Here is a 27,143-nt window from a genome sequence, read left to right as displayed (position 1 = left end):
ACGGGCCAAGGAAATGAAAGTGAACGAATAGTTTACAAAAAGCTGACGAGAGTGGTAATTGCATGATCAGAAGTTGCAGCTGCGGAAATTGCAGCCCCAGACAATAGTATCAACCACAAATTCAAGCAACTCCATATAAGTGCGGAGCGATGAATGTGTTCTCACATGTAGCTAGGTTTAAGACCCTGAAACCCATAAGCTACGATATCGGATTTGACAACTTCACCCGGTGCCACATAAGCTCCACGTCGAAGGCGAACACCAGGGTAAATTGTGCAGCCAGCGCCGACGTAGCAATCTTCTTCAATCGTCACGGGTCGTCCCTGATGACGGCTTTGAGACCCTTTACGCTCCTGCATATTTGCATGGGCCATTGAACTGAGAATAGTCACCCTGGGGCCAATCCACGTGTGGGCACCAATAGTGATAGGACAATCATCCACAAATAAACAACTCTCAGATATCATCACGTCCTCGCCAATATGAACGTTATATCCGTAATGGCACTGGAAGGGCGCTTCAACAACCGCACCTTGCCCGATGGAACCCGTTGGGCGAGGGGAAGTGACACCCGAGGGTGAACCCACTGCTGAAGTAGGTGGTACTAAAATTTCTTTCAAAAGGCGGTTTTGTTCTTTATTGCTTAGTCCAGAAACGGGATTGCAGGCACTGTTGAACCGCCACAGCGCGGCCTTACAGCGCTCTCTCTCTTCCACAAGATGAACATCGAAGGGCCGGTAAAGTTCACCACGTATCATTTTATCTTTTTCTGTCTCCTCACCGGGGATGGTGCGCGCAGACAACTGATGTTCAATGCTCAGGGCCATTCGCGCCTGGGCTTGGGGACTGCTAGTGTCCACATTAGTCGCAAGAGTTGGCCGCTGGTCAATTCCGCCTTGAAAAAGCGAGACCCCCGGTTTCCCATGGGCGGTACCGTGTGACAGCTCCCGAATCGGTGGCACAATCTGATAATCTGTCTTGGAGTGACTCTCGCGTGGTAGCTCATGGATGGATGGTACATCTCGGTAATCAGACTTTGCGATATGATCAGTGATATAAGTAGTGTGGCCTGTATTCGGCCAGGACCGTTTGGACCACGATCCACGGCCCGAACCAACGCCTGTTGGGCTTGAGTTGTTTAAGTGTGTAGTGGTACGGTCGTTGTCCTCTACAATAATCGACCGCACCTTTCCTCCCTCGAGTTGTTCAGCCAAACTTTGTTGTCGATCATGTTGTTGGCTGATGTCATGTACGTATTGACTGCCGACGTCTGCATAGCCCTCCTTTGATTGTAACGGAACTGGTGTTTTCCCACTTGACGGCTTCTGCCACGTACTCCGCGAGGAGTAGCCCTCACAGAGAAAACCACCTCTGATGCAATTATTACCTACATTGAGGTTAGACTACACGGAATTGTTGCCCAACTCAAAAGAGCTATTCAACAAGGAACTTACATGCAGGGTGTTGCTCGTCACATTTTTTCTTTCTTCTTCGGCACGTCATACACCCAGTTTTAGTCCTGTTGCTGAAAACGCGCTTTCTCTTTGGCGCAACTTGTACAGCAGTTTGCGGCCGCTCCTGGGAAAACCCAGCCAACGATGATGAAGACTGCTCATTCTGTGTGGTACCTTCTATTGAGCGACTGACCGTAGTCCAATTCTTCTGAGTTACATCATGCCCCTGAGCCTCACGTTGGAGTGCCTCTGCCAATTGAGCATCTGATGCATCAATCTGTTGCGCACGTTGTGCTTGGCTGACCAATTGGGCGTCATACTCATGCCAGGTAGTATTTGCTGAGGTTCGCGAATCCTCACTCCCCTCTGGCCTTGCGTACACCGAGGGGGACGTGTTCTTGAAATCCTGGTCAGCCTGGGATGTCGTGCTTCCGTTGGATGTACATGGGTGCACATGTTGATTTGTGGCGTCATCTAGGTGAGAGGCTGGGCTTTTCGGAGCCCTGTGAGTGGTATGAGCATCGTCTTCATGTTCACCAGATCCCGACCTCTTTCGTTTGCTTCTGCCAGTAACAGACACAGCACATTGCGAGGACGATCGTTGTGACCGTCGATCTTCTTGGTCGTTCTTGATGTTTCCATTCTCCCGCATTCGTTCCTCATGCCGATGTGTTGTATCATCGTAACCGTTTCTTCCACAGTGCTCAGAGGGTTCTCGTGAATCTTCGTCCGTTGCTGAGCCAGGGACGGCAGGAACAGACGTCGGTGTCGCAGATATCAAGGAATCCTTTCCATTAACAGCTGTAAATCGAGAGGGACTGTGGTCTGTTCTGGAACCCTCTGATTCGTGGTCGTTAATCATTGAGGCGGAGGTGACGGCAGTCATGTTGCAAACAACTGTGGTAATAGTGGTAGAAGTGGTCCAGCTACAACTGATAGATGTGACCCTCGATATAAAGCCTTCAGGTTCCACCACCTGAGTTCCAACGCGCAGTGGAAGGTTATTTCTATTGTTCTCTCGCAAGTCCCTTGTGAGCGCAGCGGTATCTTCAGCTGGTGTCACACAGATGCTGCGGCCAATTAAATCTTCGCCAAAGGAGTACTATTCCACCTTGCGCGCCGTCAACTAGAACTAGAACTGGAAGGAGTTGCATCAATCGAGGATGGAGAGGCAATCCTGCGCGCAGGTTCACTCTTCGGAAGCAATGGAGGATAAGAGATATAAAGCACCAAATTTAACGGCAAGAATTTTTTTAGACTCAATGTATTGATTGGCCTGTACGGCTATCCCGAGGCCATGCACCAGGTGAGGTTCAAGATAAGTTCAGTAGGGCTGCTTCGTAGGTATCGTGGAAGTAGGAGATAGCAGACCGGGACGGGATTAGAAGGCACCAGGTATGGGATCAACCTCAGCGTAAGGGAAAGAAAAGCGCAAAGTGAGATATCGGTACGAATGATAACGCTTGTTTCTGTAGTGGATAGGTTGAGTTGACGGGGAAAGAAGCGTTTAGTGACGAAGATTTATGGGATACAGGAATCTACAACGATGAGCATATACGGTCCATAGGACGAGAGGAAGGGGCGGTAGTAGTAACGACAGTACAAGAAGACGGTAGAGGAGGGAAATGTGGCGGCTGTGGTGATTGATTGCTGGTGTAAGAATGCAAAAACACAAGCCTGAATAGAATAATGCATCTACCTCCTCCACTAATAAAGAAAACAATAAATAAATAAAAAAAGAAAGTGAAACAGGAGAGAAGAAAAGTAAATATTCCGGGACGTAGGTAGCAGAGTACTCTTGGATTTACTAAGAGAGGGGAAGAGGCAAAAGCAAGAAAGAAGAGGGGGTTATTAATGACCCCGTATTGGGAGTGGAGGGAACCTAGAAGAAAGGGTAAGCGATAGCTGACAATGGCTGAATGCAGCGAGTAGAGTAGTATCTTTTCCCTTTCCCTTTTTTATTCTCTTTTCTATTCTCTCTCTCTTCCCCCCCAAACTAAAAGGAGGGAGGGATGAATTTACACAGTAAATGAAAAGAAGTAAATTAGATAGGTATTACCTCAAATGTGAACCAAAAGCTAGCACGGGTAGGGGGATGTTGAGGTGAAGAAGAAGCTGACCAGGGGATTCCATAGTACAGTATTGGTTCATATTCCTACTTGCTTCATGGCAATGCGGCTGCCAGCTGGCTGATGGGAAGTTAGTGGCTGGATTGAAGTTACCGCGCGATCGACCATCCCCCGATGGCTACGCAAGGAAAATGATTGGCTATAGCGGCCTTTGGTTAGTCTAACATGGGTCTCATGCTTGCGAGTGATGGTGCTCAGGCGACACGCCACCAACAGATGTCCTGGAGGGCTGGCCCCTGGGCCATGCTTGGATTGTAATGGTTCGCTGCCGCTCTATCCGCGAGGGAAGCGCGGCACGGCGGTCGCAGGGGATGTAGAGTTTAGTGGGTCCAGCCGACTTCCAATGCGGTTTGAATATTACTTTCTGTGGGGGGAGGTATTTCCCGCTTCCATGATTTTGGTCGCTTAAGAGGCCTTCTTCCTCATGATTTTCGCCATTGGCGCCGGACAGCGCGGTTACAAACCTGACTGCCATACCTCAACACCAACCCGATCTGGGTAGTACCTTTTATGTTCATAGCACGTACCGGCAGTATACATAGTACCTGATGAGCCATTGTCATGTTCATATCTGGCCCTTCCCCCCAACAAAAATATACATGTACATGGAGTACACAGTATATATAAGGGGTGAATTTCATGATAGCAAGAGATGGCAACATGTTTTGTTGCCTATATTATCGGTGCTCCCGTGTATATTTATCGCCTTCGCATTCTTTACCTTTTTCATAGCCCAAAGCTCTTTTGAGATCCAGCTTCTTTTTCTTGTATAGTCATTACACGTAGGATTAATCTGGTGACAAACTGTATCGTATTTTCATTCATTCTACCTGGCTGGATTCACCTTTCTATACAATATCAAGATCCCCAAAGCCAACGGTAATCATTTGAACGCTCTTAGCTATAGACAGCAAAACTACTTGTACGATGCTGATATGAACGCGCGGCTTTCCCAGGAGCACATGGTAAGAGGTACCTATTCTCAATCGTAGCCTAGCGTTTCTTGATTCTATATAGGTTATAGATAGTGCGGCGACCTAGGTAGACTGGGATGGGCTCTTAGAGTACTTGGGAGTCCCTTGGTGAAACTCCCTCCGTATTGTAAATCAATTTTAATTTTCATGGGTTATCTTCAGCTATTTCCAAAAGGGAAGCTGACTAATCCTACTTGGACGTAATCAGTTACTAACGAGTTTAATTACATCGTACCCGATAGAGTTCCAATAACTTGAGCAACGCGCTGTTCACACCGCCAGTGAGTTGAGTCTACACGGATTTTTTTTGTTTACCCCTTCTTGGGTTATCCATATCCCAAACTCGCGCCTGCATCTCAAGCTGGGCCATACAGCCCCACTTCACCTCTGGCATTTTCCCTCTCGTCAAAACAGTAGTAATTTGCTTTGAGGAGCTTACTTCCGGCGAACCCCTCCAAGAGAGAGCCTTAACCCCACCACGCATTCCATCCATTTGCTTTACCCTGTACTTGTCATAGTACCTGCAAATTTTTATATTGAGTTAACTTAAAATCCTCTTTACCTGCGCTTGTGTCTGGGACGCGTCGACAAGCTGTGCAAAGGGCCGTATCGCCAGCTTCGTGAACGGAATGTCGGTATCCATACAGGAGTTGGACAACACTGTCCAAGCCTTCTACGAAGGCAAAGGAGACCTGGTGTGTTGTCCCAAAGAAATCCTGCGTCCTCCTTTCAGTAGCTTCCTGTATTTTCCTTTATTCATCTACCTTACGATCCCTGTGCAATGATGCAGAGCACTGATCTTATAATTGCAAACTACAGCAAAAGCAAGCCCAGCAAACATTGACAGAAGTGAGTCTAAAAGGAGCCGTTGATATACACCGCAGAAAAGGGAATATCTGACCTATCTTGGATTACCAGTTTAAGCAAAATCCGGATGCCTGGTTAATTGTAGGGAATATTCTCCAGGAGTCATCGTATCCACAGACCAAATGTGCGATATCGACCCTCGAGTATGTTGATTGGAATTGTGCTGATGATTCTAGATCTTGCTCTCCAAGTTCTTGACGATGTAATCATGACTCGATGGAAGGTTCTACCGAGAGAACAATGTCTAGGTAATCCCTTGCTAGGGCTTCATATCCGGGTCTGTCTGAGTCTGTCTGACGGTTGCAGGTATCCGAAATTTTATCGTTAACTTTATCATCGAAAACTCTAGCTCGGAAGAAAAGTTAAGGAGCGAGCGAGCGTTCTTGAACAAACTAAATTTGGTTCTCGTTTCCATCTTGAAGCAGGAATGGCCTCACAATTGGCCGACTTTTATCAACGAAATCATCTCGTCCTGCCACACAAGCCTTTCAATTTGTGAGAACAACATGGCAATCCTTCGCTTGCTATCGGAGGAAGTCTTCGACTTTTCTCAAGACCAGATGACCTCCGTAAAGGCAAGGAATTTGAAGACTTCTATGACACAGGAATTCTCGTCCATCTTCCAGTTGTGCTCCGAGGTGCTCAATACCGCAAACCAACCAAGCTTGATTAAAGCTACCCTGGAGACTCTTCTACGCTTCTTGAATTGGATTCCACTGGGATATATCTTTGAAACACCTATCATAAGTACACTTCTGACACGATTCTTGGACGTTCCCGAATTTCGCAATGTGACCCTCAAGTGTCTGACGGAAATTGGCGGGCTCCAGATCGGCAACCCGTATAACTACGATGAGAGGCTGGTACATATGTTTACAGAGACTTTGACGGTAGTGTCCAAGATAATCCCACTGTCAATGGACTTGAAACAGACATATGCGAAGAGCAACTCGCGAGATCAAGAGTTTGTACTCAACCTCGCTCTCTTCCTTTCCAGTTTCTTCAGCGCCCATCTCAATGTAAGTTTCAGAGATTTTCCGCTCCAAACGCTGATAGAGCCGCTGATATTTGTCCTCCCCCCTACTTAACCAGCTTATTGAAAAATTACCAAATCGTGACTATCTCACTCATGCGCACTTTTATCTTATTCGCATTAGTCAGATTGACGACAGAGAAGTTTTCAAGATTTGCCTAGAATACTGGACGCGACTCGTGCAAGAGCTTTATGAAGAGATGCAGCAGCTCCCAATCACCGATATCAATCCTTTGGTGAGCATGGGCGTCAGTGGCTTATCAAACGGTGGAGCGCCACATCCCAGCACCTTGGCCAATTACCCACTCCGCAAACACAAATATGAAGAAGTTTTATCAAGCCTGCGTACAGTCATGATAGAAAAAATGGTGCGCCCAGAGGAGGTCCTGATCGTCGAGAACGATGAAGGTGAAATCGTCCGCGAGTTTGTCAAAGAGAGTGATACGATCCAGCTCTACAAGACAATCCGGGAGTGCTTAGTCTACCTCACACATCTCGACGTCGTTGATACGGAGAATATAATGATCGAGAAATTGGCTAAACAAGTCGATGGATCTGAATGGTCATGGGCCAACTGTAATACCCTTTGCTGGGCTATTGGGTCAATCTCCGGAGCCATGAACGAAGAAACCGAGAAGCGCTTTCTCGTTACTGTTATTAAAGACCTCTTGGGTCTCACAGAAATGAAGCGTGGAAAAGATAATAAAGCTGTTGTGGCCAGTAACATCATGTACATCGTGGGGCAGTACCCACGCTTTCTGAAGGCTCACTGGAAATTCTTGAAGACAGTTGTCAACAAACTTTTCGAGTTTATGCATGAGACACATGAAGGTCGGTTATTCAATCACTTTACCAGAAGCCTCTATTCTAACTTCCAATAGGTGTTCAGGACATGGCTTGCGACACCTTCATAAAGATCGCCAACAAATGCAGACGTCATTTTGTTGCCCTTCAGCCCGGGGAAAACGAGCCGTTCATTGAGGAAATCGTTCGAAGCATGAGGAAAATTACTTGTGATCTTTCGCCGCAGCAGGTCCATACTTTCTACGAAGCATGTGGCTATATGATCTCTGCACAGGGTCAAAAGGGCCTCCAAGACCGGTTGATTGAGAATTTGATGTCATTGCCCAATTCTGCCTGGGACGCTATCATAGGCCAGGCAAACCAAGATCCCTCGATCCTCCAAGATGGAGAGACGATCAAGATCATTGGCAATATCATGAAAACGAACGTCGCTGCCTGTTCGTCAATCGGCACCTACTTTTACTCTCAGCTAGGACGCATTTACCATGACATGCTAAACATGTTTCGAGCTTCTAGCCAGCTTATTAGCGATGCTGTTGTGCGGGATGGTATTAAGCACGACACTACTCTCATTTATTGTCGGAAATATCGCTAATTATTTGTCTTGCAGGAGAAATTGCCACAAAAACACCGAAAGTCCGAGGCCTTAGAACGATCAAAAAGGAAATTCTCAAACTCATTGACACTTACGTCCAGAAAGCGGACGATTTAGAAATGGTCAATGCGAATATGGTTCCGCCTCTGCTCGAGGCTGTGTTGGTGGACTATAATCGTAACGTTCCCGATGCACGCGAAGCGGAGGTTCTGAATGTCATGACAACTATCATCCATAAGCTACATGTATGTTTGGCTCTGGTGTGCTTTCTATGCCTTGTGGGTAACTTTTTAGGTGCAACAACAAACTAACATCTTTCCAGAATTTGATGGAAGACAAGGTTCCGCTTATAATGGAAAGTGTGTTCGAATGCACTTTAGAAATGATCAACAAAGACTTTCATGAATATCCGGAGCACCGGGTCCAATTTTTCAAGCTGCTCCAAGCAATTAATCTATATTGCTTCCCAGCCCTACTTAAACTTGACGCTACGCAATTCAAGTTCGTAATCGACTCTTGCATGTGGGCCAGCAAACACGACAATCGCGAGGTCGAGAACACGGGTCTCACGATGTGCCTTGAGCTCATGAACAATATGGCCGAAACAGATACTCAAACTTCTAATATCTTCTTTCGCCAATTCTACATTCCCATCCTGCAAGATGTTTTCTTTGTGCTCACCGATAGCGACCATAAAGCTGGTATGTATATACAATCTGAACCCAGAGGTGAGGTGTTACTAACTACGTCACAGGATTCAAGTCTCAGGCGATGCTCTTGTCGCGTATGTTCTACTTCGTTGAAGCTGGAAAGGTGCAAGATCCCATTTACTCCCCGGAACAAGCACCACTAGGGACTTCGAACAAGGACTTTCTTCAGGAATATGTTGCAAACCTATTGCAAAACGCCTTCAAGAATCTACAGGAGTATGCTCCATCTCACTAGCTTTACGAATTAAACTTAGATGTGCTGACTTTGCAACAGAATTCAGATCAAGCAATTTGTTATCGGGCTGTTTGCATTTAATGATGATTTCAATAAGTTCAAGACTCATTTGCGGGACTTTTTGATCTCGCTGAAGGAATTCGCTGGGGACAATGCAGAGCTCTACGCAGAAGAGAGAGAGCAGGCACTGCGAGATGCCAAAGCTGCAGAACGGGATCGTGCAATGAAAGTTGGGGGCCTTCTGAAACCGTCAGAAATGGACCAAGAGGATGAACTATGACTAGACAGGGAATTGCGTTGTGAGGTTGCCCCGTTTCTATCCAGCGGCACCACAGAGCATCCGAAAAAGCCGATGGCTATGTTAGGAGAAGACCGGCTGGACGGCTGGGCTTGTTACGGGCTTTGAACAAGGTCAAGATCCGGCGTTTTCGCCAGATCTGATGCGTTTTATATCATCTTACCCTCCTTCCCCTCCCTCCCCTCACCATTTTTTCTTCATCTCTTGGCCATAGGTGATAACCTGCCCCGTCATCACTCCTGTTCTAGTGTCTGACTCTTATATGCAATCAATCTTGGATCTCTAGCCGGTTAGTTGCGGCTCACTTATCGATCCGCTTTTATGGTGAGTGATTGTCTATGCCATTGCGCCTAAAGTGCCCTTTCAAACTGTGTGTAAACTCTTTCGCTGCATGTTTTCCTTCAGCGAGTCTTTATGGAAGTAGATTTGGCTGCGCCTCACAAACTTCAAGGTTATATGCGATGTATCAACCCCTAAGGCTCTATTTTTGTTGCTCATGACAATCTTCAATCTGGAATAAATGAACAAATGTAGGCGGTGAGCCGCCAATCAAAGACGTCTTAACGGTGCTGGTATTTAAATAAGTTTAGCCTAGCGTTACAGAGTACCCTAGCCTCAGAGCCATATCAGTCTGCAATGGCTTAGACTCTTATCGATCGGAGTTCTTCTTGAAACAATTGTCCTACGCATAGATATTTATTTCTACCATATGAGTCTTGCCCACGATGTCTAGATCCCGACAAATAGCACCGAGTGGGACATCCCAGGTTGAATCGGTGCCTCAACAGCCTAATAATACATCAACTGTTCGAGTTCCAGGCACACTCAGACTAAGAGCAGAAAACGAACCAACTGTTGAGTCTAACACTGAGGGCAGAGGCTTGCACCGGCATATACGATGGAGTGAGGATGTGATAGATAATGAAGGAATGGGGAAAAGGAGCTCTAAAGGTGAGTACTGCTACGCTAAACGGCGTGACCTTCTGCATCGTGCTTTCCTTGCCATCCAAGGCTAACAGATATGGTGAATCGTATCGATGCGTAGTATGCTGCATCTACCACAAAGCTCGACCTGTCGGTGAAAGTAGTTCAGAGTCTGAATCATCTGATTCTGAATCATCGGACGCCGATAGCGATAATGAGATAGATAATCCCAGGAACACCCTGGGCCGTTCGTCGGTGCATCATATTACCGACAATCATTCCCATGAGCAAGAATCTGAACATGACAGGGAGAGAGGGCGGCTAACGTGTTGCCCAAATCATGGTCACAGAAAGCTTAAGCGGAGGAGACCAAGTCCCAATGCGTACGAGAAGATGCCTAAGACCACAAAAGGGCGCTAGAGGATCCGGCTTTCGTGGATATGACAAAGGGTTGGTCTATCTAATTTACAATACTCAGCAGAATTAAACTGGTGGAGCAGCTCTCGCATCTTATCTCTTGTCGGTATACGTTGTGTAGAGTCAGTTAGCCATTGTAGTCGTTCTCAAGAGATCTGTCTTCTCGGAGGTTGGCTATGAAAAGGCGATGGGGCTAAGACAGTATCGTTGTGCGCAACGCTCTGTCCCAACTAATAGTGTAGGAGTCAAGTGATCATTGGTTTCCTGAAAAGAATGTGGATTCATACAGAAGTAGCCCAAACACGGAAAGGGGTATCTATCTCATAGTCTAACAAACTTCGATCCAGGGGTCCTGTAGATGCAGATTGTCCCCGAACATGATTATGATTAACTGATCACAACATCATACTTTTTCTCCTGGCAGCGCGTGGCACGCGCCTCATCTGTCTAGCATCTATTGCTAGCCCCATGGCTGATGGAGGAGCTTCTGGGGCATACATGAATGCCCTCGGTTCACTGATATTCTCAATGGACGTATCATTAGACCCTCCTAAGCAGGCTCTAGATCCTGTCATACTTTCTTGCTCGGCACCTGAAACACTCATCCCGTGTTCTGGAGAATAATGATCCCGCCCAGATGATCTGGGTTTTGAGGAGTGCCGTCGGGACAGCCGGCTGGGAACTGCTGCCGCTCTAGGTATACTCTTGGATAACTCCATCGGCATGTCACTAGGGTCCGTTGCAGTCGGCGATCTGTGCTTCCCTGTGCTTCCCATTTGTACCTCAGCCATAGGTTGGTCACTTGAAACCCCGTCCAACTCGCGGCCCCCAGCTATTTGACAAGCTTGGGCTTCGTTTATCTCATTCATCATAGGACCATCGACAGGCGGTGCATCTTCTCTACTTGCAAGTGAGGCCTTCCTTTGTTTCCGAGACATCAAGTTCGCTGGTTGCCTAGGAAGATTGTCGGAAGAAGCCGTCGGAGGTGCGCTAGGGTCCCTGCCTTCCATGTCTGAGTCTCGCTTTTTTCTTGCATTGATTTTGCCACCTTTACGCTCGTCAAATTCATCGTTTGAAGTCGTTCGTCCAGGAATGGAACCGGATGTCCTCCTTGGGTGATGATCGCCTCCGACTGCTGCTATGAACTCATCCGTAGGACGTCTCATCTTATCCCTTAAATTAGGTTCTGCGTAGCTTACCACAGATCTTTGGCGCCTCGTGGGTCGAGATGAAGCATTAGGTAAGGAGATCGATGCCTCAAGCTCGTGTTGTACTCGAGATACATCAACAGGTGGCGAAGATGAGCGTGATGTGTCTTCAGCCACATGAGAGTGATTTCGATAATACTCATCCCCATCCTCTTCTTGTCTAGCCTTATCAGAACCATTGCAATGAGGCCTCTCGTTCAGGGCTATTTTTTGACCGTGTATAGCCTCCTTCAAATGAGCTGGGTCTATCGGTCCATTCTCATCGGTCGGCTTGTTCATTCTTGCTAGGGTCTTACAATCTTGTCCATGGGCTCCAATAGCTTGGTGCTCTATTGAAGACAAGTTGGTGCTCTCTGTATTTAGGTTAGCTACACTGTTCGTAGAAGAGCGATTAATCGCAACATACTTGACTCGAGGGCTTTTCGCTTAGGTCTGCTATCACCTTTGGAGCCTCCCCTTTGGGAGATCTGCCTCTTAATTGGCGACTGATCGCTGCGTGTCAGTAGTAATTGATCGTGCGGTAACTGTGGCATCTGAGTAGGTCGAGTGAATTGGAAGTCGTCCTCATCTGGGGGTGCTGATGCAAAATCGCTATCGTCACTACCAGGGAATTTACGTTTGGAACCTGGATTTGGCAAGAAATTTGACTCTCTTCGTGTAGGAAACTCCCCAGAGTTCATGTCGGAGATTTCTTCGCGTACTTTGCCGGACCCAGCCTTCCTCTTTTTTCTTGTTTCAAGAGTTGGGGGAAGAAGAGCCTCGTTAGGGCCTGGGGAGCCGTCAAACTCTTGGGTATCCAGAACTGCTTCAGACAATGTCGAGTATGTATCATCGGCCATGCTGTCTATTTGGGATATCGAAGGTTCCTCCTGGCCCGAAGATTGCGGGGGGTTCATGTTGTTGTTCATCAGTTCTTCCATTTCCTGCGGCCTGCTGACTTTCAGTAAAAGCTCTTAATGCTCTATGACAGACGACATGCCCCACTTACTCCAATGTATTTTGTGGATAATATTTGTCTTCCAATATAACCGGAAGCCTACCGTCTTGCTCTGCGGGATAAGCTTCAAGATCAGCTATGTTACGTCTAGAATCTAAGCCCGGTCGCTCCTGGTGTGCAACTTCTGTTATCCTGCTGGCCGACTTGTTGAATTTGCGTGGTAATGCGCCCAAATCAGCTACTAAGCTTCCAAGCTCCATCAACTTATTGTCAAGTCTCGCTTTGATGTCGTAGACTCCATTCTGGAACAACTCGGCCGCCTCGAATCTCTCTATTCTTTGGCTAAGATTGATGACTCGCTCTCTGAGGGAAACATTTTCTGAAAGGAGATGCGAAACTTCTGATTCGAGGCTGCGTATTCGAAGGGACTGTATCGAGTTCACTCGGGCGATTTCGCGATTCTGACGCACGAATCGCCGTTTCACTGGGGTATTGAAGAGGTCAACATCCGATAATTTACCAGGCACTAGTGGCCCCAGAGTAGTGTATATAACGCACATATTTCGACGGATTCCGTCGAGATTGTTGATTCGTTTAAGCGAGCCATGCTTCATAAGCCGATGCAGACTGCACTGTCTGTGCCTTCCCTTCGCTGACCAGGCCAGTTGTAGGGGATATGATGAAGATTTGTAATGAAATTAGGCTATGATGAAACGAGAAGACCGCGTGCTCGTTAGGTGGTTGGTGGAAAGTTTCCTTGTGGGTGGGTTGCTTGAAAGAGCATGTAAACAGAGTGCTACTATGTTGTTGATATTTGCCCCGACTGGGATTAGCGGGTAAAGCGGGTTGGCTGCTTAGGAAGGCATAGGCGGAGTTTACCGCTTTATAGTCACATCTCTGACAATCTACAACTACTATTCATTTTGGATCCAGAGGTAGGAAAACATCCTCCAGGTGCTTCGTTCGACTAGTTCCTAACTCGGATTCTCTTGTTGAGATGACCTACACGTCGCGACCTACATCAATGCTTCCGTCAGTGTCTTCTACAGGCTCATCTTTTCGCCAGCCAAGTACTCATCATGCTGCGCCCCAGCAGCAATTGTCGGCCCTGGCTGCCCGGATTGCGTCGAAGAAGGCCGAGCTAGATAATCTGAAGCAACTCCGTGAGATGAGTGGTGCGCTAGCGATGCAAATGCAAGTCTTAGAAGAGAAGATAGGGACGCTTAAGGATGGCACAGAAGGTTCGTTGACATCGGTTTACACATGCTGCCAGTTTAGCCTCAAGGCCGCTCTTGTGATTCCTCGAAGAATATAAAATTCAATGACTTGATCAATTACGCGCGCTTCATGCTAATGCTTGCTGCCTTGTCGAGTCCAGCTGTTGCCTGCGTTCTTGCTAACTGGGACAATGTTCTACGGTCGATTAGCATGGCCTCCAGTAAGCCGCCACCTTGTTCTCTACCTATGCTAGCACTGCTGAGATCTGTATTATTGGTTGCCATTGCTGACCCCTTGGTTCCCTGAACAGCAGAAGCTGTAAATGTTCAAAGACCGACGGTGCAAAATCCAAACACCTTGTCTGAGGGTGATAAATCAGTTGATACTCCCATGCCTGCGACTCTAGTCCGAATACCAGCAGATCAAGCAGCATCGGCGAGAGAGTAATGCAAGGCTTCTGTTAAACCCGCAGTGTTCATTTCAAGTTGTGCCTCTTCTGATATCGCCGTACAAAACGATAAACGCCATGACACAAGGCCAACGAAACTGATAGCGAGCGCTCACTGTATGAATTCAATACAGTGTCAGACTCACTATAGTGTGACTCAACCAATAGGAATGCAACATACTCCCTGTAATTGTTGTTATTGTTCTGGAATACGGGCATGGACCGGTACATCATTGTGTATTTCAGCCAGAATGAAATATACAATGAGCCCGCTTCGGGTTAAGCGAGTTGCTCCTTGCATACCCGGCCACATACACTGAGAAGAGTATGCAATTCTTGGGTAACTCAGCCAGCATGCACACCATTGTCAATGTCTAATATGAGAAAGCTCGATATGTATTTCCCTTAACCTGTCTATGATAGAAAAGGGAGACTAGGGAGCATTTGGGACCTTAATGAAGTGAGCAATTGGTCAAAGTAGCAAATTATCATTGTGAGTTTCATTTTGGTGACCATTGAAGACTGCCTAAAACTATTACTTGTTAAAGGTTGTACTGACCTTCAGTTACAATTCTTTGATATAGTATATCCCAGGGATTCTTCCATTTACTATGTGAAAGTTGTTCGTGTTTTAGTTGTTTCTTCCCCGTTCAGTAAGGAAGCTTCTTCTGTTTCAAGTCTCTCTCCTTCTACTTGCCCTTTTCCTCTTTTCTGGGTATATCCATGTGTGTCCACTAGGAACAGAAATGATCATATCTACACCCCAACCAGGGTTATCCTGAGTGGGGCGGATACACAAGACTCGCATGTCCTTTCGACGATCTAGTGACCGTCCAAGTCATTCCTAGTATCTCACGACCCTTCTCTCCCAAGGATCTTTCTTGGGGTCCTGGTTCAAGCCATATAGTAGGCCTTTTACCTTGGCGGTCTTTTTATCTTAAGCTGAATAAACTATATCTTTGGATGCACTGAGACAGCAACTAAATATCTTGAAGAGAGTACAGAGTAACTTCTAGCAGACCCTTTTCATATCCTGTATCATATATGGAGTAAGTATATTCATTCGTATCTAAGGCACAACGTATTGAATAATAAACCACACCTATCCATAGGCTGGTCAAAACGGATAAGAACCTTGAAGCCGGGGAGGAAAGAAAAAAAAAAGAAGGTTCTTGACTTCAAGCTATCGTGGCTACAGTTCAGCCCCCTTTTTAAGTATATATCTGGTACGTACTATGGCGAAGGCCGTAATAGCTTGCCGTATACTGTAGGGGTCAGACTCCGCTACAGCATTTGCAGCCGCATGATTTTGTAGTTCTATAATCTGGAAACAATAATCGGATACCACAAACAAAAATGCAAGGAATATATAGGGAGCCGTTACCGGCACACCCCTTTGGCTACTGGCACACCGTCCAGGCTATTTACACACTTTTTTTTCTGCTACTACCTTTCTAAAATATATAAAAATATCTAAAAATCAGCTCTAATTAAAAATCTATATAGTAATTTTTCTGTCACTATCTTTCTAAAATAAAAATAAAAATATAAAATTATTAACTTTTATATATAGTATAATACTATACTCTATATCTATTTAAATAAAAAATTACTATTTATTTTTTACTTAGATATAATTATTAGATTATATAATCTTAAAATATTATAGATTATCTAGATTTTTAAATAATAGATAGTAAATTATAGTTAAGATCTTAATTCTAGAATTTTTAATTTTATTTCTATATTAGAAAAGTAGTAGCAGGAAAATTATTATATAGATTTTTAATTAAAGCTAATTTTTAGATATTTTTATATATTTTAAAAAGATAATGGTAGAAAAAAAGTGTATAAATAGCCTAGACAGTGTGCCGGTAGCCAAAGGGGTGTGCCGGTAGCGGCTCTTAAATTCTCAATATATAAACACCTGCCCGTGTAACTCTGATACAAGCTGGCACTGTGATGAAACACCTACCGTATCTTAAGTGTGCAGGCTGCTCCATACCTTGGACTACAGCTACAAAGTTTTATCTTAACTTCTCAACAACATCACACTTTCCAGGGTGTTTACTGCTGAACTTCATAGAAAGGGTATGTTGACAACTAATGCCATTGTAGTATATTAGGCATTGAAGTCACGACATGGAATTCTCCACAACACAACGTGGAAATGGTATGTATGTACCAATATGCCTCTTTTACGTGGCTACGTTTATCACCATGTCGCTACATATTTTCGAACTGGACCCGGGTGATAGCAAAGAGAACATTGGGTCGCCTCTTGCATTCAGTGTATGATGTTGAATTTCTGAAAATTCACTTACCCTAAGTCGAGTCGAAATGACCTACCTTACCGTATGGATAAGCGGCTTAGACGATCGATACACTTATCTGCCTTAGTCTACGTCCACTTACATGGCCATTAAGTACCCATTTTAGGGGATGCTACTACGTCGTCGCATCTACCTATGATCACCGTCAACCACATCACACATTCCAATCCCATCCAATCCGGAACGCGTGTTTATAAGTATTGTCATTATGGAGGGTAGCTAGAGAGGAGAGCGGGGTGTGCTTCTCCACCCTCAAATTAATTGGTGTGTCTCTCCAATCACTGATCTTATACATTCCTACTCATCCAACCTTGCCGGGTATCCAGTCAGATTGGACCTCTTTCGATGAACAGCTGCTTAGGAGTTCCTTTTCAAGAGGCAGTGATACTACTGGATCTTGGCCACGCCACTGCTGGAATGGCCTGGTCTCCTTGCGTATAAACCAAATCACTGGTACACTACCCCTCCCTTGATCTTTGAATGCCTAACGCACGTCAAATTGGAGTCCTAACAAAAGGGAAACATCTACAATCTATTGTGATTGGGTTCTGCCTTGCTACCTAGGCATGCACGCTTGTGTACTACTGTACACGTACTGGGCATAGGTATAACAGTACGGCCACTATGATGATTTTAGCTCACCCCTCCTGCTCCACCAGGCGTGGAACCCGGGAGGTATGACTCGGTAAATAATATCAAACACTTAATAACTCGTACAGCAATGGACTATATGGCGCGTCATGGATAAACCGGTCAGATACAGTACACTGGCGGCGGCTTGTGCTAAATATATATCAATAAAGATCTTCCGTGCTTAACCGTCCTCTTGCTCATCCTCCTGCTCGTCACAGCTACTAGCACCACCTCTCTTTCATTTCTCTGCCTTGGTCCGGGCCCGCCCTTTACTAAATTCTGTTCACTACATATAGTCATCGTGCGTGGTCTACATATGGTCAACCAACGCCTAACAACACCCCAAGATGAAATTGGCATCTGAGTGATTTAAGATGACTGCATAGTCTTGAAACTCACCCTTTCCCCCAAAGTCTCACCCCTACCGTTGTTTTCGCACCTGAAGGCTACTGCTACCCTCTACTTCCAAGCGATGTTCGATTGGTAGATGTATCCATCTATCGTGACTTCACGCCACCCCCCTTACCACATAATTCTATAATCGTTCTTCACCTTGATTCCTCAAGGTCATATAGACCAGAATGGCCACGGGATGGTCTCTCGACTTCTGTTTAGCCTGTGACTGACAGACCTTGAGGGGGCCCTACTGTTCTCAATATTGTAGACTCGCCGAGCTAGATCTCACGGAGGAGGCTATCGTGATTGATACTCCTGTGTCGGTCTACCCACAAAGGCCTCAGAGGACTGCGACAGAAATTGCAGCCAAAACCCCTCGAGTTAGTACTGTTAAAGACCATATCAGGGACTTATCTCTACCATCTAATAGGTCCTCTACACAATCATGGATGATCTCGCCCTCGTCTTCTCAAACCCCTCTTTCCTCACTTAAAAGCCACATATCACAAGACCTTACGATATCAGACCGAGTTCAAGATCAATTGCGGGACTATGCAAGTCGTTTTGATCAAGTCCGCGACTTAAAGAGATGATTGGCCTCATAAGGATGATAATTACGATACTCGTGAATTTGTACATCTGAATTTATTTGGAGACCTTACTGGCGAATAGACAAAATACAATTCTTATATTCCTATATATCCTTTTACCTATGTGTGTTTGGGGCGCCACTTTGTTTTCTTTCTTGTTTAATCATCGCAAACACATAACTATGGAGCGAGGTTGGTTAAAGGATATGCTCCACAGAAGCTACATAACCCTTCCGTGTTGAATAAAGCTACCTTGCTCCCTTAGCTTCAGGAATAGCCTCTGCACCAGCCTCTATCCTATTTGAAATTGCCTCGTCATATCTTAAGGTGCCGGGCATATCGTAGGGCTGAAGCATGATTACCCGATAGCTGTTGAATAATGATTATAAGACTGATTGCAGGTCTTCAACAATATTACAATACAGGGCTGATGTCTTTGATTATCATGTGGAATAAAGGGGAGACGCAGAACTGAATCTGTTGTTACGCACAGTAAAATGTCAATGGTGGTTCATGACATGCTTAAAAAATAGACGAACAGGCGGAATATGAAATGAAAAGAAGGAAAGGGATACAGAAACAACTTCTTTTCTATATCCACAAAAGATAAATACCAGCATAAAACATCCGTTCGGCGGGTACCATCCTCATATAACACGCTTCAAGGAAAACGCTGAACCAAGAACATCCTCAAGCACTTTATTGTCTCGAGGAATAAACCTGACCTTATACTTTTTCGGGATTGCGACTAGGCTTGTAGGATCTGCATTGCCATGGACAGGGTGCCAATCGATCTCGTCATATGGTTCAATCCTGAAGCTATTAATGGTGCGCATGAAGATCAAATACAGTTCGCGGTTAGCAAGGAGTGAGCCTGCACACATGCGGTAGCCTAGCCCGTAGGTGAATAAAGGTGCATCGGGCTGTTCAAGCCATCTTTCTGGCCTAAACTCCTCCGGGTCGCTCCAGGTATCGGGATCTATGGAAGGTATAGCGTTACTTAGGCGAGACCTCAATAGTCGACAGAATGTCAAGGCAAGAAAAAAAAAAGAAAGAAAGAAAAGAAAATCACATACCCATATTACAAGCCCACGAATTTAGAAAGAAAACAGTACCCTTGGGAATTATATTGCCGCCGTATGTAATATCTCTGATCGATGTCCGAGGGAGGGCCAGACGAAGGACCGTAAAGTACCTATATGGTGTTACTTGGATAGCCCACTCAATTCGGGCTATAAGGGATGACGAACCTTAGACACTCTCTTACCAGTGCAGCAACGTATGCGCATCTCTGATCATCTGCAGCATCGCACATTGGTTGGTTAGGGCCATACATATTCAGAATCGCTTCTGCAGCTTTGTCTTGGATGTCTGGGCGTTTAGCGAGGAGGCCAATACTCCAAGCCACAAGCGTAGTAACAGTATCAAGCCCTCCTGAGAGCATAGTCAAGCTGATAGAGGTAAGTTCTTCTGAGTTCAACTTCGCTTCCTGATCAAGGATGACATTGGCTTGGATACAGGGTTTGTGGATTCCTTTCTCCATTCGATCGTCTAGATCACGGTTGAGTCCATTGAGGTATTTATCTCGCCGATCTCTCATCTCCTTGGCTTTCTTCGAGTTAGTATTGAAGGGGTTTAGCCGCAAGAGAGGTATGTAATCTTGTAGATTGCCGGTGGTGCTCCTAAATTTGCTTATCTCCTCCTCCACGTGGGTGATCTCGTTGAACAAGTCCTCTTCCTGTGATACCACACGCACACCCCAGTTGAGCGTCAAAGCCAAACTCAGACTGAGGCGTTGGATCATCGCCATGGGATCCACTGGTACGTTCCCGCCCTCTCCATACTTAAGAAGTTCCGCCACGAATGCTTTGGACTCTGCATCCAGATGCGAGACATAGGACTCCACCGACGGTCGGTTAAGTGCTGAGGCGGCACCCTTCCTACGTCTTTTCAGCGAATCGCTGTAGGGGGAAGTCCCAATGGTTGTGCCAGCAGTGTTGGACACGATCTGTATTGAATCTGTCAATAGTGCACTCAGTGAGAAGGGATATTGAGCTATCCCTACTTTATGGAATGTGTAAAACTCAGGCCTTGAGCTTAGGGCCTGTGCATTCTGCCCAAAGATTGCCTTTGCAGAGACGGCAGAGTTCACAACAATAACCGGAATATTCCCCAATTGAATCTGATAAACGGGTCCGTAGGTCTTGGACCATATGCGATACTGTTCAGCGGCGTTCTTGCGAATTTGGGCGATGTTCCCAATTAAAGGTAGACCACGAGGCCCCTTGAATCCTGGAACACGAGAGAAAGCACGGATGAATTCATTGACAATGAAATAGAGACAGGAGGTGAATAGGGCCGCTATAGCTATTGACTGTAGAGGGGTATGAATAAGACTTTTCTGTATGGAGAACAGAGTTGCTGTTATGGCCATGCTGGACTATCTGAAGTTTTGCTTCTACTGTCGTGGTTTGTCGCGGACAGAGGATGCCACACGTCCATGAGGCTTTAAATGTAATAGTCTTCGCATGCCGCAAAGGAGGAAGCTTTCCGTTCTGTTAGACATAGGAAAGTAGGGTCTATGAGCCCGACTCTACCCCACGTTTTCTACATAGAGAAAGTATTTCGGGTATAGCACAGAACGATGCGATGTTCATCGCGGAATTGATACATCTGTTGTTATTACAGCCGAGAGAATTCCGCACCCGGAACATTTCCGCCACCAGCCAATTCCCTCACAAGAGATGTAAGTACATAAACTCGGTGATTATACTCCTCAATCTGTGTTCAAATTGTCGATATTCTGGTCTTATATTCTGTTAAAATTATGTATATTGTGTTGTAGCACAAGTGAGGTACAATATGATCGGTGGATAGGCGTCGATCTGGTTCTATAATGATGAGCATTAGAAACCGAGATAATATTTAATCCATACGCCCTAGTTAGCGGCTGCACCTAGAAATTTTTCCTACTACTAGGCACCTGAGGTATGACAGGGGAGTTGGTTCTAAGTCTATTTTTGTAGGGGGTGTATTCATACATCCTTTCCTCTATGAGGTTTACCAGGTATGCATAGACCCGACTATGGCAAAGATGTTGTGGGTGGTGATGTTTTTGCCACAATCAGCCTGATACAGAGTAGTTTAGTAGATTTTAGAGGGCCCTAGGTGGATGCACTGGAGAGTTGATCGCGATGATCTCTCACAATGGTTTTTTTTCTCTTGTTTTACCGATGTTCACCCTCGACAATTTCATAATCATACTACGGAGTACTGTAGATGCATCTGTACTTTACAGATAATTGACGATAATACTATCATTCCGGCGGACACTATCGGTGACTGGTGCATATGGGTAGTATTGAGTATACAATGATACATAGTTGGGAGATACTCCACTGCCAGGGTCTGGCTGGATAAGTGGATCTCCCTAGCCAAGGGCCAAGGCCTTGGAAATCGATAAAAACCAAACAAAATCAAAATTCCTCATCAACATACTACTTAAACTGACTACCACGTAATGCTGTGCCCAACTATGAAGCCCTAGCCTTGTCTAGGGGATTAAGAAAATTTACCTCTTTTCTTCTTTCATCTCTTTTCCTTTTGATATGACATGGGCTCTACATATACCTAACAAACATATGTGAGCACACCTTTCTCTATATATAGAACACGCGCTACTAGTTTTGTACTGGGGATCAAGCTTCTCGCCAATCGTCGACATACGTTCTCCGTAAATAGGCATGATAATGGGTTTGTCACTCCCGTAGGGGCAACCACGAAAATATAGTCATTTACTGTCCCTGACAGTAATCGCGTGATATTTAGACTGCCGCTAGTCGATCTCTATTATCCTGCGTCTATGCAACAAAGGGTCATGTGCTGGTGATCATCCTGGGCCCGAGGGTCTGGACCGCCTGAAGCTGTTGTGTACTAAGTACAGGAATGGTAATGGCAACAAAACTTTGCTGGTCACATGGAGGCACGGAGCTCGGGAACGACGCCTAATATCATTTAGTGAGTCCCACCCAGGCCCCGGTGCTGCCGAGCCTTTCATTGGTGGGAGAATCTGATTTGCGCCGTGTTACCGTCATCTGGACCCGCCCCCGTCCTGCCTCCAACCATTCCCGGATTTTCTTGTAAGGAAATGCCCATGACGCATGACGAAGACGAGAAAGACTGGAAGGTTACCCGGTCCGCCAACTCGCATTCCCCAATTACACACTGTCTCCGACCCCGTCTCTAGGTTTATTTGTGCTCTCTCCATCCTCCTCCCATTCCAAGCGATCCATCCTATCTCCTTTCCTTCGAACTTCAACCTCCCCCCTCCTCTACTTCAATTCTTTCGTCACCTGCCCACTCCGTTTCACGACCACTTGTCTCTTCTCGAGAGCTGTGGTCCCCTCCGAGCAGTATAGGTACGTAAATGCCGTTTCCGAGTCATTGTCATGAAAACCTTCTGTTCACACCCGGAATTTCGAACCTTGTCAAACCATTAATCGGCTCACGTTAAAACAGAAAAAGGGTTGCGCAAATACGTACTCTATATATAGTTACTGCTAGCGCTCGCCTCAATCATTTCGCCGGACCTCTTGTGACATAGCTTATCCCTTGATATAATGGCCGCTCGTCATTCCCGCAGACTTTTGCGGCCTCTGCTTTATACTTCGGCCGCAGCGGCTGCAGGAGCTGGTGTTCTGTATATCTCCTACCGTCCCCGCAACATCCCTGGCTCGGAAGCTCCGGCTGTACCACCCCCTGGTTATCATGAGGGGAAACTTGTGCCTCCGAGCTTTCCCTCAATCAAGTCGCGTCTGGAACAGATTCAGGACTTGAAACGCAGTTCCAGTGGTGATGATTCAGACGTGTATGACCTCCTTATTATCGGTGCAGGCGCCACTGGGTCAGGAATCGCTTTAGACGCAGCGACACGAGGTTTAAAGGTAGCGGTTGTCGAAAGAGACGACTTCAGCTCTGGGACAAGCAGTAAGAGCACGAAACTGGTACACGGTGGCGTCCGCTACTTGGAAAAGGCCGTGTGGGAGCTAGATTACAACCAGTCAGTTATTTAATGATTAATCTGAAAAAGTGAGACATGCTCTAGGATGGAAACTGACTTCCCACATAGGTACAAACTTGTCAAGGAAGCCTTGAGGGAGCGCAAATACTTTTTGAACACTGCTCCTCACCTCTCCAGCTGGCTTCCTATCATGGTTCCCGTTCAGAAGTGGTGGCAAGCTCCCTATTTCTGGGTTGGTACCAAGTTTTATGACTACTTGGCTGGGTCGGAGGGAATTGAGAGCTCCTACTTCCTGCCTAAAAGCAAGGCAATTGATGCTTTTCCTATGCTGAGAAAAGATAATATGATTGGTGCCATGGTTTACTACGGTATGGACTTTATTTAAAACGCTGCCTATTGAGTTTATCAACACTTTCGCGTTACTAATAGCATATACAGATGGCGCCCACAACGACTCTCGGATGAACGTGTCTCTTGCGATGACAGCTGCATTGTATGGAAGCACTGTTGTCAATCACATGCAGGTCACTGGCCTCACCAAAGATGCCTCGGGTAACTTGAATGGGGCGCGAGTGAAAGATATCATACCAGGAAAGAATGGCCAAGAGGAAGGAGAATTTACTATACGGGCCAAGGGCATCATCAATGCGACCGGCCCCTTCACCGATTCCATCAGAAAGATGGACGAGCCTGACGTGAAAGAAATTGTCGCACCTAGCTCTGGTGTCCATGTTATTTTACCTGGATATTATAGTCCTTCGGACATGGGTCTCATTGACCCTTCAACGTCCGATGGCCGTGTTATCTTCTTCCTTCCATGGCAGGGAAACACAATTGCTGGGACCACTGATCAACCTACCGAAATCACGACTCAACCCGAGCCGTCTGAAAAGGACATCAACTGGATTCTGTCAGAAGTCCGTGGCTACTTAGCCCCTGATATCAACGTTGAGCGGAGCGATGTGCTGGCAGCATGGTCTGGAATTCGGCCTTTGGTTCGTGATCCTAAAGTGAAGAGCTCCGAAGCATTGGTTCGCAACCATCTGATTACTGTTTCTCCGTCCGGGCTGTTAACATGTGCGGGAGGAAAATGGACGACTTACCGCCAAATGGCAGAAGAAGCTGTAGATGAGGCGATTAATGTTTTCAACCTGAAGCCCCGGCATGTCTCCCAGGTTCCAGATATTAGTGGTGTCGGAGGCAGCGGCTTGGTGGCTGATGGTGCTGTTCTTGACGGGTCTTGTCAGACACACCAGGTCCGCTTGATTGGGGCCCACGGTTACTCCAAAACACTATTTATCAACCTCATTCAACATTTTGGTCTTGAGACCGATGTGGCCCAGCATCTAACGCAATCATATGGTGATCGCGCTTGGCAGGTGGCAGCTTTGTCTTCACCGACAAACGCCCGCTTCCCTGTTCGCGGTCAACGTATTTCTGCGTTATACCCGTTTATCGATGGCGAGGTTCGCTATGCTGTTCGCCATGAATATGCTCAAACTGCCGTTGATGTCATTGCTCGCAGAACTCGATTGGCATTCCTCAACGCTGAGGCAGCACTTGAAGCCCTTCCCAATATCATCGACTTGATGAGCGAGGAACTCAATTGGGATAACAAAAGAAAAGACCTCGAGTGGAAAGAGAGTGTTAGCTTCCTTTCGTCCATGGGGCTTCCCAAGAATTTCCTTGGATTGTCCAGGGCGCAGGTCGAGGCGGGCAAAGTGAAGCAAGTGGATTCTGCGGAACACCAAGCGTCCTCCAGAACTGGTAAGCAAATAAGATGCTTGAGGGAATGAGCTTCAAAGTACTAATCATTTCTCAGACCCCCCCGCAGATGTGCTCAATAGCGACCTCCACCCCGAGACTTCCGTGGCTTCTGAAGCATCAAGTCGCTTGATAAGTTCAGAATCTGCTGCAAACAAATAGAATATCATGATATATAGAGCGGATGTGTATAAGTGTATAATAAAGTTGTCATAACGGAAGAATATGTACAATCATCATTAATGTGCGTGTTAGATCTGTCTATGCGTGTTTCGCGTCGTCGCGCCATGGGTGCTTAGTATGGGTTGACCGTGCACAACATTCCACCGAGATATATGCATTACGAAGCAGTGGCCAAGTTTTCGTATGCTCTATCTATAGCTCTTTGCTCGGTAGCCATATGCTGATGACTAATATGGCGAAAGTCCTCGTGGGACATTAGACATACATAGCCGAGTTTTCTGTCGTCGTCTCTTCCGTATTCTATACCCTGATACCACATTGACAACGAGACTGAGACGTATACCCTCTGTCCCGCAACCTCACGCCTCTGATGCGATTATGTAACGAGTGGTTTGCATATGCCGGGCACGTCGAGTAGATGCCGTTTTGGAAGATCATTAACAATAAGGTAGAACCGTTCCTGCAGTGGGGCAGCTGGTCAATTGACAACTTGACCAACCTAACCCCTTAACAGGTAAGTAGCGAAGCTATAAGGCATAGTGTTTATTTCGATGTGAAAGCGACTCCAGCGTATGTGTGTGAATTAGACGCCGAGCCACCAATTCTTTTCTCTTTGGCCTAGGTCTTTGAGATTCCATCCTCCCCGATTTGACTCGAACGGGTATTTCTACTTCTAGGCATCTCTATCGGCTCGCTTCAAGTCTGACTGGCTGGCATGAACACCATGTCTAGACGTCCTAAGGGCAGGCCTCAATATAGGACACCAGTGTGTAGCATTATGTATGTAATTGTATGTAATATGTACGTTTATTTATGATACTGAGTACCAGCCTAAGATCGAGGAATAGGGAGGTAGATTGAGTACCCGCCAAGCCTCAGCCCAGTCAATGGAAAATTTACGGAATGGAGCCCGCGTTGGGAGATACCTTATGATACGGTCATAAGAGATATATTCGGTGACTAGAATATCCAAATAGCCCCAGCAAGGGAATCTGGACCAGGCTATGCCGTCCTAACTCATGGTTGAAACGATTGAGTTGTCATTTATGGTTTGACCGGAACCAAGCACGATCACTGCCCACATGATCCGTGTAGCCTTCTTTGCTCTTTTGTCTACGCTTTACACACTTAGTTTCATGAACAGTTAGGAAACAGATCACTGGGGTGGATTTCAGTATCATTGAGAACTCTGTGTATACATGACTGCATGACTATATACAGATACTTACAGACCCTACCTTGATATTTCGACTCCATCTGATATTGCCATAACCACACAAAGCCTACCTCTCGAGCTACATGTAGACTTTTGATGTTTGTGTGTATAGGGATCGTCTATCACTGCCGGAAGGTCCCCTGCACTCTGGGACATTCCCTACAGTTTATTTCAACAATCAAATTGGGTGCATTTCTTTTTTAAAAAGATATGGTTCAAAGTGCCACATATTTTCTATCCTACTTTGGAGGAATATATACATATGTACTTTGTATGCCTATCCGTACTAGAGATAGCCAGGATGGGGAGCATGGCTGCAAAATATCGATGGTTTTCAGAATTGGTTGAAAACCGGTGATAAAATGAAACAAGGTTGGGGGGGACCGGTGGAGCCGAGACACCGTGTATCTCACTCAAGCCAAATAAATGAAAGAATTGATTTTCGTCATATGTAGCTCAGCCAGTTAGACATTGGGATAGAGTTGTGAACTTGTCGATTGAATGGGATAGCGCGTAGAATGAAGAGGGAAAGCCAGAGAAGAAAACAAACGGCGAGAGGGCCGTCAGGAAGGTACCCAGGCAATGAATGGCTAGATGTCAATCTTTCAGCCGCTCGGGTATCAGGTACTATTAATCGTCTCATACCGGATTTAGATCCGTATCCAATCTTTAAGCGCAGTCCACAGGTACCGTCAGAACCTGTCTAATCCGGCGGGTTCAAGGTGCAACGATTCCCTCGGAACAATACGTCGATCTT

The 27,143-nt window shown here is 46.1% G+C and overlaps 7 protein-coding genes across 7 annotated transcripts; 4 read left to right on the top strand and 3 right to left on the bottom strand.

The window, feature by feature from the left end:
• Positions 1-161: 161 nt before the first annotated feature.
• On the bottom strand, positions 162-2,340 carry F9C07_1664 (putative acetyltransferase; the record flags this gene model as incomplete). The annotated part of the gene is made up of 2 exons (XM_071508295.1): positions 162-1,387; positions 1,455-2,340. 2 exons carry the CDS (start codon positions 2,338-2,340, stop codon positions 162-164), a joined length of 2,112 nt encoding a protein of 703 aa, XP_071365950.1.
• Positions 2,341-5,075: 2,735 nt separating this feature from the next.
• F9C07_1663 (nuclear transport receptor) lies at positions 5,076-9,081 on the top strand (the record flags this gene model as incomplete). The annotated part of the gene is made up of 11 exons (XM_041288035.2): positions 5,076-5,252; positions 5,377-5,406; positions 5,476-5,548; positions 5,601-5,672; positions 5,731-6,443; positions 6,517-7,288; positions 7,339-7,809; positions 7,872-8,101; positions 8,179-8,557; positions 8,611-8,782; positions 8,841-9,081. Exons 1-11 carry the CDS (start codon positions 5,187-5,189, stop codon positions 9,079-9,081), a joined length of 3,219 nt encoding a protein of 1,072 aa, XP_041140358.1. The 5' UTR covers positions 5,076-5,186.
• Positions 9,082-9,824: 743 nt separating this feature from the next.
• On the top strand, positions 9,825-10,443 carry F9C07_1662 (phosphatase inhibitor-domain-containing protein; the record flags this gene model as incomplete). Its single annotated transcript, XM_071508293.1, has 2 exons — positions 9,825-10,050; positions 10,145-10,443. The coding sequence occupies 2 exons, from the start codon at positions 9,825-9,827 to the stop codon at positions 10,441-10,443; spliced, it is 525 nt and encodes a 174-aa protein (XP_071365949.1).
• Positions 10,444-10,835: 392 nt separating this feature from the next.
• F9C07_2228435 (uncharacterized protein) lies at positions 10,836-13,145 on the bottom strand (the record flags this gene model as incomplete). Its single annotated transcript, XM_041283936.1, has 3 exons — positions 10,836-12,001; positions 12,055-12,578; positions 12,637-13,145. 3 exons carry the CDS (start codon positions 13,143-13,145, stop codon positions 10,836-10,838), a joined length of 2,199 nt encoding a protein of 732 aa, XP_041140359.1.
• Positions 13,146-13,582: 437 nt separating this feature from the next.
• On the top strand, positions 13,583-14,250 carry F9C07_2228434 (DASH complex subunit Dad2-domain-containing protein; the record flags this gene model as incomplete). The annotated part of the gene is made up of 3 exons (XM_071509828.1): positions 13,583-13,826; positions 13,964-14,023; positions 14,114-14,250. The coding sequence occupies 3 exons, from the start codon at positions 13,583-13,585 to the stop codon at positions 14,248-14,250; spliced, it is 441 nt and encodes a 146-aa protein (XP_071365948.1).
• A 3,963-nt stretch (positions 14,251-18,213) lies between these two features.
• On the bottom strand, positions 18,214-21,205 carry F9C07_1123171 (cytochrome protein). Its single transcript, XM_041288052.2, has 4 exons — positions 20,269-21,205; positions 19,454-20,211; positions 19,280-19,398; positions 18,214-19,182 (listed from the first exon to the last, which is right to left on the bottom strand). The coding sequence occupies exons 1-4, from the start codon at positions 20,635-20,637 to the stop codon at positions 18,851-18,853; spliced, it is 1,578 nt and encodes a 525-aa protein (XP_041140360.1). The 5' UTR covers positions 20,638-21,205; the 3' UTR covers positions 18,214-18,850.
• A 1,617-nt stretch (positions 21,206-22,822) lies between these two features.
• Positions 22,823-25,149, top strand: F9C07_1659 (mitochondrial glycerol-3-phosphate dehydrogenase; the record flags this gene model as incomplete). Its single annotated transcript, XM_041288036.1, has 4 exons — positions 22,823-23,262; positions 23,332-23,591; positions 23,662-24,990; positions 25,046-25,149. The coding sequence occupies 4 exons, from the start codon at positions 22,823-22,825 to the stop codon at positions 25,147-25,149; spliced, it is 2,133 nt and encodes a 710-aa protein (XP_041140361.1).
• Between the last annotated feature and the right edge of the window lie 1,994 nt (positions 25,150-27,143).

This window comes from Aspergillus flavus, chromosome 1 (assembly GCF_009017415.1).
Source record: "Aspergillus flavus chromosome 1, complete sequence".
Classification (NCBI taxonomy): Eukaryota; Fungi; Ascomycota; class Eurotiomycetes; order Eurotiales; family Aspergillaceae; genus Aspergillus; species Aspergillus flavus.
This window is presented reverse-complemented; position numbering and strand designations above follow the sequence as displayed.